General features: G+C 40.6%; 1 protein-coding gene across 14 annotated transcripts in view; it reads left to right on the top strand.

Moving 5' to 3' along the window:
• The window catches only part of RUNX2 (RUNX family transcription factor 2), a 315,257-nt gene that overhangs the window by 152,334 nt on the left and 150,353 nt on the right, over positions 1 to 12,570 (top strand). For 10 of the 14 annotated variants that reach the window (XM_073224378.1, XM_073224371.1, XM_073224373.1 and 7 more), the window contains one exon: positions 2,676 to 2,849. The exons of the other annotated variants lie outside the window; for them this stretch is intronic. In XM_073224378.1, coding sequence (XP_073080479.1) covers positions 2,676 to 2,849 — 174 coding nt within the window. The remainder of the gene's footprint in view (positions 1 to 2,675; positions 2,850 to 12,570) is intronic. 14 annotated transcript variants of the gene reach the window in all.

The following is a 12,570-nucleotide window of genomic DNA, read 5'->3' as shown; positions in this document are numbered from 1 at the left end:
TGTTTTTGTAAACATGCTGCCACAGATAGGTTATCCCTGAATTACTCTAGGTGTCTGTAAATACTTGGTAGGTCATCTTTGAAGATAATTTCCAAAATGTCATTGAGGTTTTTAAATTTTTACCTCCTCTTAAACTTTGCACACCCATCAGTGCTGTTCCAGATTCTTTATTCTTGACTTCAGTGTCCTATTACTCCCTTGAAGATGTGGGCTAAGAGAAACGGAAGTGTACACACTCACACATATATATGGTGAGCCCACATCTCATACGGTCTTCACAAAAACCTAATGAAAAGGCCGTAGAAAGCAGAGGCGAAGCTTATTTAATTTTCTTGTGACCCATGGCCCACAAAGTTCCAGTATATAAAGGAACCATGCAAGATCATGTAGCCCTCCCTTTAGCCCTCAGGAAAAAAATAACTTCCAGGGACAATTCCATAAGCTTTCTTGTTAATGTTTACAGCTGTATCAACACCATACCAATGGTTTTTTAGGTATTTGTGTAGAGAACAGAATCCATGGATCTAACTGTGGCAGGTACTGTATAATTCTCTAATTGTGAAACTAGTTAGACACAGCAAGATGTATCGATGGTCATTTGTTTAGGGTAATGGGTGAGCTGTTGACTTGGTAATGGAAACCTTGCTTTCTGCTTCTGTATGCATTGAAAACCAGCCTTGGCACCTCACAGGGCTTGGTTCTTAGATGTCTCACTTTGTTGATCTGGATGTTTTCAGTCCTCCATAGCAGCTAGGAGAGGAGGGGAAGAGAAAACTAGACTGCTGGTGTTGATGGTGCCATATGATGAGTGGGTAGCTTAGTCAACCAGGATAAGAACTGTATCCTTTCTTGGCCGAGCTAGTCAATAGCTGAGAACCACGGGCAAATTGTTTGACCTCTGCAGTCCTTAGTTGCTTCATCTGTGGACTCTTCATTTGCTGGGGTCTGGCAGCTGCTTTGGATAAATCTCTAAAGGTCCTTTAGAGTACTAAAATCTACTTGTAACCTGGATAAAAGGTCATAAATGGTGGAGAAAACAACCATCAACAAACAATGAGCTTCCCTAGTTTTTCTTGATTGTTTTTCTCCTCATTTTAGTCTCTTTATTATAGCAGATGCCCAAAACTTAGACTGGTGGGTGCATTTCAGTTAAGGGGCCTCAATGGAACAGGTTTGGCTGTGGAGACAGCTACACTCATATTACCAAGCCTTGGCTTCCTGTCTGTTTTCTTTGGGCTGGGTAGGCAATGAAAAAGGAGACAGGAAAATACATTTTGGGGCAAATAAAATAAGGAATTTGTCTTATGAAGACAGCTTATAGTTCGGAAATTCTAATGTTCAACTTAACCCTATCCTGGTATATTTCTCCTGTCCTGTGCTAAGTGGAAGATGAGATGTTCTTCAACCCATAGAATATACCTTCCCATCCTTGAAGGCTCTTAATCCTCCTTCAAGGTTTTTTTTTTTCTCTTTTATGGATAGATTTTTAATGCATAACTTTCCTAATTCCCTTAATTTTTCTTTAGAGAAGGGAAAATTCTTTACACTTATCATCTTAATGGCTCTTCTTTGAATCAGCTTCAGTTACTTAACATTTTACTAACATGTTGGAGCAACATACTAGGGCCTCGGTGGTATCAAGTATGGAAGAAGGAATCCACAGTATACTTCTGCTTATGCGTTAGGCATTATTGTCCTTGGTCATGTCAGCACCACTCTACAGAGTTACACTTAACTAATATTGCACCGAGATTCAGATGTTTTTCTGTTTATACTTGCACCAAGACAATACTATACTATTTGCTAAGACTGATTTGATAGTTTTTAAAAAGTTTTAGTAGCTTGGTTGTACTTTCATTTGCATATTTCTTTAATATCTAGAAGTTCCTTAGATTTTAGACTTGAATAAACTAGAAGAGGGACAAAGGGTTTTTTTGTTTTTTTAAATAATGGATTTCTCACATTCCCATTGTAACCCAAAGGATATATTTCAGTTTCTTTTACAAAACCACAGTACTAGATTTAAAATTTTAAAAAGCATTCTTTCTAATTTAACATAATTTATTATATACTTTCAGGCTTTGGCACATCACAAACCATCCAGATTCCTTTGGAGAATTTGAGTTTCCTTGCCTACATTTCTGTTTTTTGCCTCTTAAAGGGGTTCTGGGTTTGAGTTTTAAGTTTTCAATTAGGTGTAGTAGTAACAAAAAAAGAAAATGTCACTGTGGTCATAATGGAAGTTTCCCTTTGACAAATGTGTTTGTCTCTGTTTCTGCCCCAACTTTGGGACCATATGTGTCACCTGTATGGACTCTTGTGAGCTTTCGGGGGCGGTTCTCCTTCCTGAGACATGCAAATATACCCCAGCACACATTCACCTTTCCCATCCTCACCAAGAGGGTTAGAAGAGGTGCCCAGAGAGTGCCTCCAGAGCTCTAGCATCCAGGCCCCATTACTGGTGCTTGACTAGGAGCTGGATTTAGGAGTGCTTGCCACCAGACGATGCTTATAAAGCAATTTGAAATGCAAGGCATTGTAGATACTTCATTATAAGTATCAGTATTCATAACTCCTTGGTGTAAATCCCCAGTATGTATGTTCACATATCTATTTAGTATGGTCAATTGTTCAGCTAATTAATGTGCTTTTATTTTATGATTTGCTGTTTCCAGGGCACAGACAGAAGCTTGATGACTCTAAACCTAGTTTGTTCTCTGACCGCCTCAGTGATTTAGGGCGCATTCCTCATCCCAGTATGAGAGTAGGTGTCCCGCCTCAGAACCCACGGCCCTCCCTGAACTCTGCACCAAGTCCTTTTAATCCACAAGGACAGAGTCAGATTACAGGTAAGACAGACTCATAGGTTTCACTTGCACAGACTCTGGCAGGCTGGGGGTGAGGGGCTACCAGATGAGATGTGTTCACTTCAAAGCTCCTGGAGCTGTGAAATGGCTTATCATTACAGAATCAAGACTTGAAGATACTGACCTTTTATATAAAAAACAAATTCCAATATTCAGTAACTTTGGAGTAAAACTGGGGGACGTTTGTGCTAATGCTATATACTCTGTTGCAGTGTCAGTCTGCAGACTGGTGGGATGGTAATAACTGTGCTCTCTGGGAGAATGTTTGTTGTAAGTTTCTATATTGTGTCCAGGTGGTGCAGGGGATAGCATCACACGCTCACTATTAGAAAAGTAGTGTTACTGTCTCAGATTTGGGCTTACATTTCTTACGTGCATAACTGTTACATTAAGTTTGTGTGGAAATTGCCCAGGGCCAACAGGAAGCCATGATTGGTGGTTATAAGGCAAGGTCAATGGGTGGCTCATTGGGCATACGGAATTCACTTCTGATTCATATTTATCTCTAGTTCTTCATGCGGCATCCTCTTCATACATCCTAGTCTGCTGCTGACTTTACCTTTCTTCTTAAAAATTAACATCTTAAAAATTAGCATTGCATTACAGACTAATACTTCACATTTGGTGCATTAAGACCCCCAACTCTGATTTTCTGCCCCATTTGTGCCAAAACAGATCTTATTTCAGGACTAGGCTGATCACTTTTAGGTCACGGTGACAAGAGAGTGTTAGTCATCATAGAACTTTAATTTGCAGATCACAAGTGTTGAGAGCTGAAGGGAACTTTACATGTCATCTATTGTTACTGTTGGCAGAGGTGAACCAGAGTAGAGGGGAAAACTAATTCAAAACAAATGTGCAATCAACTCTCAACATGGATCTTTTCTAATCGTTAAGTTTTTATCTATAACGGTTAGGTTTTGAGTGTCCTTAATGGTTTATAAATAGTTATTTATAAACTAAATGAGCTACTTCTCCTCCTCTCCTGCCCATATTAGGTTTATGTCTTCTTGGATATTTACTCAGAGTAGGTTTCTGTGAGTCTATGTATATTCATCTGATTGTATGGGTATGCTTGAGTATGTATTTTAAAAATATAGAAGTATAAAACAAAATAGCTCAACACTGAAGAGTACCAGATAGGGCAGAATTTAAGAGCTCTGTGAAGAATAGTCATGTGTTAGCTTAAATAAAAATCTCTAAATGTTGATATGTAGGAATCCCAAAGTTAATGTGCACTATAGGCATTATCCTTGATAAAAAAAAATGCAAGGATGAAATTCACACTAACTTTTCTGAATTTGAAGCTTATAACTATCAGCACTTCTGCATTTAAAGTAGTGTACTTTAGATCATTGATTAGGATTCATAACAGCTGTCATTTTGTTCTTTATAGTAATCTTTAGACTGTGTGTGTGTATATATATATACATACACAAGCATATGTATACATATATCAAAGTGTTTATGTATAATTTGTAAGGAACAATAATAGCTAATAAAATATATGTTCTATGATTTGGCAACCCCTGGGTTCTTTAAATGTTTGATTTCTATGTTCTAATCCTTAACTGCTAATTATACCGAGCTAATGACTATACCTTTGAAATGGCCTTTGGAAACGGTGAGTTGCTAGATTCACTTATGAAAATGCGTTTCTCAAGGCTTTATTGTCAAACCTAAAGATGACATCCTAAAAAGAACCAGAGGACTTTTCAGAATCTGAAGGAACCTTAGATAGCATTAACCAAAAAGCTGGTAAAAGTTGTGAAGAGGTCTGTATTTTTGCAGCACCTCCCCACCCCCCACCCAGGAGTGAGTGCTGAGAGTGAGGCTCTGAGAGGGGAGCATCTGAGCAGATCAGGGCTGTGGCTGTCCGCACAGACTCTCCTCCTGTCGTCAGCCTCCCTTCACACTCCTCTCTCTGGCGAGGCTCGGGAAGGTTAAGCTTGTCTGCAGCTTTACAGCAAGGCAGCAGCAGGTTAGAATTAGGTCTCGTGGCTCCTAATGCTTTATGGCCTTTCTCATACAGTACCATGCCAAAGTTCCATCATGATCACATAAAATACAATAATATTTAAATATTCACTGGGTATGTTTCTAAAAATGAAGATACAAAACAAGTTTATTTCTAGGTACTGATAGCCTTTTAGTATTATATTATGATAGTGTTACCTCTGCATTTGCGATTATGGCACTAGTGACTATAAACTATAGATCAGTCTTCTCATTTTTTAACATCTACAAGGTATTGGACCCAACAACTTTTGTTTCCGTATTTGCAGATTCATGCACACATACATGCCACCCCAACCCACTCTTGGCCATGTGCACTTTCTTTAAGTGTTCCCATATTTTTGGTGAGATAATAATACAAGTATCCACCCATAACCAAGGAGGTGAAGAATTCTGCCATGACCCAAATTATTACTAAAAAACCAGAAACACTCATAATATCAGCAGCTACAAAGTGAATTGAGTAGATTTGATTTTTTTCTCTCTGGACTGATTTTCTTATTTATGTAGTAAGTATGATTTAGAGCCTACCACGTATAGAGAATTAGGTCTTAGATAATATGGGGGAGAGAAGAAAAGTTCTGTCATTAAGTTGAAGTGTAACTGAAGAGATAATTATCCTCCCCAGCCCTCACGGAGCTACATCCTGTGCCCCAGAGTCTAATGGTGTTGCTCCTCCATCCTCTAAGTGTTAGTTGAGATGGTGTTATTTTATAGCTTCTGCGTATTTGCTTTTTTTCTTCCCTGCTAGATTGTAAATTCTTTGGGGGATTTATTAGAGGAGTTTATTTTCTTTTGTGCCTAGCACAGTGGTGATATCTCACTGAATGCTTAATGAATGAAAGTGTATATAATGAGAAGTGCCAGGGGGGCTGGAATATCATGCCTCAGTGACATTAACTGTTCTCTCTCATTTCCTGTCCCAGGATGCCGCTGTTGCCTGGTGATGACCAATAATGGCAGAAATCACATTTCAGTCTAACACATAGTTAAACCATTTGGTATCATCCTAGTTTAGGATCTGCACAATTGCAGGATTAAATTTATAAGGCTTACCTACAATGGATTTTGTAACTTCTTTGCAGTCTGCTGCAGCTCCATTTTAATTCATGTAAAAGCCTTTGGATAAAGACATTTGTGACAGAAAAAGCCCAGTTACCTCTCCTTGGCTTGGCTTTTTTGATAACCCAAGTTCTTACTCCAAAACAGTAGAGGATGATCATGGTCATATGGTCATGTGGTCACTACATGTTCCCCCACTTGCCCACATAAAAGGCAGGTTGAACTCCTAGAAAGGTGAAATGAAGTTAGAAGTAAATGAGGTCGTCAGGAGCATTCAGTGTTCCACACTAGCATTCTCCAGTGCACCTCGCGGTTCCTAGGCCTGAAGGTCCCAGCCCCGCTGGCTTCTTGGCAGTGCTGGTCTGATGCTATCACTCAGCTAAACTCTTTAATGGATGATGTTCTGCCTGAGAGCCCAGGGCCTCCCCACAGTTTCCTGAGGAAGTTGCTTCCTCTCTACCTTTTTTTTTAATCTCTCAGACATCTGGTGCCTGTCTCTGGGTGCTAGGAAATGTCTAGTCTGTCACAAACTTCTCCTTCTTTTGATTCAGAATATGGTGCTCATGGAGGAGGGATATGAGGTAGGCCACTCAAGATAGTCACTGTTTTAAACTCACTACTCAGGATGAGTGAGCCACACCCCAAAAAAAGGCTTTGATGTAGGCCCTTGGGCTTGGTGGCTTGGGACATTCATGTAGCCTTTGGGGTGGGCCTTCTGCCATTCTGCGCTTCTCACTCACTCAAAAAGTATTTGAATGCTTACTATCCTCCAGGCATTAATGTAAGTGAGCAAGAAAGATATAGTTTCTACTTACCAGGAGCTTACATTTTAGTGACATAGTCAGTCAGTAAGCAAATAAGCATACATACAAAATAATTTTGGATAATAATAAATGCTTTGAGAAAATGAAATAGGGTAATGTGATGGAGAGGGAAGATGCTGATTTTGATTGGAAATCTGGGAAAGGGTTCTTTGAAGAGCTTTGTAGATCTGTGAGGAAAAGAATTTCAGGCAGTGGGAAATTCATGCAAAGGCTCTCAGGAAGCAGTGAACTTCTCAGCAAGTTCTGTGTTCGGGGAACAGGGAGGTTAGTATGTGGAATGGAGTAAACAAGGGGAATGGTACAGAAAGGCAGGCAGGGGCTAGACTGTGGAGACTTCAAGGCCCTGGTAAGGGGCTAAGGTTTTGTTCTGATTGCAGTGTGGCGCTAATGAAGGATGTGGAGCAGTCGAATGACATTATCTACTTTATGTACATGTTTTTAAAAAATCACTTTGGCTGTTGTATGAAGAATGGATCATAAGGGGTCAATGGTAGGAGCAGGGTCATCATTCAGGAAGGTACTTCAGTAGCCCAGGAGAGAGTTAAGGATGGTAGCACTTACTTTCTTTCTTCAAAACTCAGATCAAATGCTGGCACCTCTCTCAGGCCTCTCTTCCAACCTGCCCTCACTGGGTTTGAGGCTCCTGTACCACTATTTCACATGGTGACAATTACTATGTCTTTCTCCTCCATCAGACTTGAACTTTCAAGGTGTAGGGTCATGTTTTATTGATCTTTGTGTCCCCATTTTCCTATCGAGTGCCTATTACTTGGTGACTTCTGTTGTGCTGAAGCCATTGGGTGAAAGAATGGGTCACACTTCTTCAGGATGTGTGACCCATTATTATCCTAAACCTAATACTTTTCTTGTATCTGCTTTGATTGAATTACTGTTAGCTGCTATTTATTGAATGTGTGTCCTGTACTGGGCACTGCTATAATGAAGTTAACTCACAGTCCCCTCACAACAGCTCTATGAGATAGATGGCATTATTATGAGGGTTAGAGAAGCTAAATAACTTCAAGGTCCCACTAACAACTAGTAAGTGGTAAACTCAGGAACTAAAGCCAAATCTCCATAGCTCCTGGGTCCTGTGCTCTTAACTGCCATGTACTGAGGGGAGGCTGAAGCCTACTTCGGTCATGGCTCAGCTGCCTCCCATTTCAGGACCTAACAATTTTAATTTGTGCCACTTTTACTGTTCACAACTTAGTTTTACATAAAGTTCCTATCCAAGCCTTAAAACAATTCTTGAAAGTACATGTTTTACAGGTGAAAGAAATTGATTCTTTGAGAAATGACTTGGTGAAAGCCTCTTCAGTTATAGTTGAGTATGAGTTCTAGACTCTTAAGAGATAATCATTCCTCATTAAATTGGGCATGTTGCTGACAATCTAAAGACATGAATACTAAGGGATTAATTTCTTTTTCTTTCTCTCCAGTGAATATTATTTAGGATTCTCACAGATGACATTTTCATAAAAGAGATGAATTAGGAGTATTTGAATTATGCTTTCAAATGCAACATAATTGTTTTCCATGTTTAAATTATGGTTAAATGAACATATATTCAAGGTGACATTTTTAGCAATACTATGAAAAACAACTTTCCAGACATCATCTAGACTAATAATACTCTTATTAGCAGTTACTTTGACTGAAGCAAGGTAGCTTCTGCCCAACTTCTGTCTGATTCTGCCTTCCTTGGGCAAACAATGCTCCTTTAGCCATGAAGAGTGTGTCAGCCAGTGAGGCTGTCTGGGCTTGGCTGTATGTTTGGTTGTCCTGGGCCTGAGTCCGCTGTGCTTTTACTGGAACATTCACTAGCTAATCCTCTCAGAAAGATGAAAGCACAGCTGAGTAGTGTGTCTCAAATTACTGTTCTGTTCAAGTGCCGAGTGACCACATGATTGATTCACCATGGAACCAGCTGGGAGGTGAAGTGGGCATGGGTGGGGTGGCAGTGCTGTGCATGTGAGGGAGGGCGGACCCAGGAGGGGCTCTGGGACTGTCTGGGAGCAGGAAGGATGACTGCAGGTGCCCCTAGCTGGGGAAGAATTGTAGGGTGTGGAGTAGAGGTTAAGGAGTCTTAGACCTTAGGCCTCTGACTGCTGTGTCCTGCTTGTGTCTTAAGGGTCTTAAGCAACTGAAATCACCACCGAGTCAGGTTGTTGGTACTGTTCTCTCACTTTGCTGGTGCTGTGTTTTAATTTCTGGAGTTACTGGAAAGTTTTGTCCTGTCTTCTTTTGCAATCTTTTGGGCAGGATCGCCAAGTAAATTTGCTGCTGACAAGCATATGTGTGAGCAGGGAATCTTTTTAGAGAAGGTTGCTGTTACAGTCTTTACGAAAAAAAGGCAAAAATCTTGTGTGTAAACACAATTTTACATCTACTCAGCCCTGGCAGCCACCTTATGAGGGAAAGCAGAGTTCAGGTCCAGCCTGTGCTGGCTTTGAACACTGAAGCTCAGTAAGATCCTGGGAAGAGCTGGTGGTCAACATATCATGTTACTGCCTCACCTGTTATTAGCATCCATAGATTAGCTTCTTTAAGATTTCTGGATTTCTGTCAGTTGGAATAATCTTGTTAATTGAAGATGCTTTGGCTTTATTATACTTTTGGAAAAACAGAGAGGGGTAATGTTTCAAGAAAACTTAATTTCTGCAGCTCCAAAAACTTGTCTTTGTAATTTCCCCCTATCTGTAGTAGAAGATGAGTTAAGAAGTTGAGATAAGAACCTATCCCCTACATAATGCCTTCCTTTATCTTTTTCCAAGACCTTTCCATTTCTAGCCTGTCTTTAGGTCTCTACCCAGAGGAAGTTTTGGTTCCTTTCTCTCATTATTTTATATTTTCTAAGTTTTGCATTTGGTTTTAGCTTTACCTACATACATATATGTACATATATATGTACACACACAAGTGCATCTTTCCCCTTTCTTGCCCCCTTTTACATTTTGGAGTGGGCTGTGGGAAAAATGGACAGAACAGGATTCTAACTTTGAATGAAATGGTCAACCCACAAAGCTAACCAAGGAGAGAGGCATGTCAGCCATGCAGCTTGGTATAATGGATGTTCTGGTGATATATTTTGATGTTTAATCATGGATGGGCACCCAGGGCTTCAAACAGAGTTGATGTATATTGTCCTAGGCATTAGTACATAGTACACAACAACAATATATACAGATATTATTAGTTTAAAAAGTATTTTTCTTCCATCTTTTTCATTTTAATAAATGCAGAAGTAGCTCAGGGATAAAATTGGATGTCACTACTATCAGTTAAGACCATCAGATTCCCTTGCTTTTTAACTGTTTCTTAAAAAGTTGGTTGTAATAGACTTTAAAAGACAGATTTCACAGGAGAGTCAGTATTATGAACCCTATTTTGGGAAGAAGAAAACTTAGGCACCAAGAGATTTCTGAAACTCTCAGAGCTAAAATTAGGAAAATCAGTGTCCCAGGAAGGTGAAATCTGACAAGGTGGTTTTAAGTGGGGAGGGGTGAGGGCACAGGGGAAAGGGCTGAGAAGAATAGTAAATGAATATTTGGAGCACCAAGGTGAGTGGTGGGAAGGAGAATGACTGAGCATCACTGAGGGCCCAGCTAAGGACAGAGATAATTGGAAGAGCCAGTCGGCCCAATTATGCGATTATCTCTTATAGTAGGTGCAGTTTGTGAATAGGAATGGGCTCTCATGTGGCGGATTGTCTTTGAGAATGGCAATTTCTTCTAGGACTCAGTAGGACTTTTTAAGGCAGGGAAACAAGCCAGTTACCAATGTGAGGGAATGTTCTGGAAGATGGTAGATTACGGTAAAGATACTTTACGTTTCTACTGATGAGGAACTTCTGAAGAGGGGTTGGCTCATCTTGTGGCCTTGGAGAATGAACAACAGCCAAGTGAAAAGGTTAGGAGGAAAGATGGGGAAATCCAAGTTTCAGTTGAGGCAGGAAGTAGGATTGTCCTGTGGAAAGGTTGAGTGTCCTGTGAAAAAGTTCAGAGAGCTCTCAGCTCTTCCTTCATCCATTCCTCACATAGGAGGTGGAGGTCCCATACCTTGCTCTGTCTTCTCCAAAGCTTCAGTATGACACTGCCTTGAGGAAACACAGTCTCCTAGCTGCATCTGACCAGGGTAGCAGGAGTCTAATAGTATTCTGCTAACGCATCCCGAGATTGTGTTGCCGTTTTGTCCTCCCCGTGACCCTGTGGCTGTTGTCCATGAGAACCTGCTCTTCCCTCACTCTGCCGCGCAGTTGACCAGATGTAACACTGTCCTTTTGCTCTTACTCAGTTTCATCATGTCACTTCCATCTCCTCTTTCTGGCCGGTAGGGTATTTCATAGTTCTGATTCTTCCATCCGGTGTGTTGGCTGTTCCTCGCAACTGTCTCATCCTGAAGCTTAGAAAGGTTACTTTGATGGAGAGGTTGGATGTGACTAGGGTTATAATGCTCTTGAATATGCCTCTGCGTACCTCTCTCAAAACTGACCATGATCCCTATCAACAGCCACTTTCTGGTGGGCCTGTTAATTAGTTATAAATCACATTAGAAATAAGGCATATATTTTGCTGAGGTCAAGACATACAATAGACAGATGAGCTCTGTTCTAATCTATTACTCTAGTAATCCTAAGAAACAAATGTTTAGTGAACCCATTCTGCTTTCTGATAATGAATGTGCAGGTAGTGTGAAAAATTCATTGTACTCAGGCTATGGAAAGTGACTTGAGTGTTTTTAGTAGACTGCAAGCAAGTCAACATCAATAAGGTCCCCTAAAACTGTTGAAATTTAGATTTTACCAATAACAGTGTCATTCTCAGAGTAAGAGAAATAAAGCTACTATATATTGTGTAGTAAACTTTTAAAGGCATTATCCTCAAATAATTTAATAAGTGTCATGTGGAAGACTAATTTCAGACAGTGAAACTGAGATGAATCGAGAGATATATTTTACTTAATATTAGGAAGAACTTTGTAGAGCCTGCTTTGCCCAGTGGAAGCCCTTTGCCTACTGGTCTCCACAAATTCTTATAATATTGTGGGCCATAATTCATCCTTGAAATATGAATTCATCCTTAAAGCAGCAAGTTGCTCTCCCCTATCTCCTTGCCTCTCTTGGGCCTTAATTTCCTCCTAAACATGTTTGTCCTGATCATTCTATTTGAAGATCATTCTTCTTGATAAGGGAGATTAAATCAAAATAATGTTGGGTAATTTTCCTTTCTAACTGTCATCAGTAAAAATTATGCCCATTGTTCTCAAACTTTGGCATATATTAGAGTCATTTGGGGAGTTCATTAAAAGTGAAGGTGCCCGAGCTTTACCCCTAAACCAGAATGTATGAGGTGGAGCCACAGGCCCACAGCCCATCATCCCAGGTGCGCCCTGCCCACCCAGAGCCAGCCTGGTCCTGCCTGAGGCAGGCATCGCTGACGCCTCATTCCCATGGCGGGGATGATGTGCGGAGGCAGCTAAGAGCCCTGCGCTGCTTCCTGGTTTCCCAAGTGCAGCTCCTAGACGCCACCCCTGTGTCCATTTCAGCTGCTGTTTTCCCTATACACCCTTCCCTGCCCTGTTTCTATTATGATGCTGTCAAAAGCAGATTTTAAAAATGCCTGTCTGATTATGTCACCCTATACTTAAAAACACCTCAGTGACCTTTCATTTCACTTAGGATGAAGACCAAAACCTCTAGCATGGCCCGACAGGTTCTGCGTAGCCTGGTGCCTCCCTGCCTGTTCTCCAGGCTCACCTCTCACCGATTTGAGCCTTTGGTCAGTAATCAGCCACACTGG

Source organism: Manis javanica, chromosome 16, assembly GCF_040802235.1.
Source record: "Manis javanica isolate MJ-LG chromosome 16, MJ_LKY, whole genome shotgun sequence".
NCBI classification, from domain to species: domain Eukaryota; kingdom Metazoa; phylum Chordata; class Mammalia; order Pholidota; family Manidae; genus Manis; species Manis javanica.
This window is presented reverse-complemented; position numbering and strand designations above follow the sequence as displayed.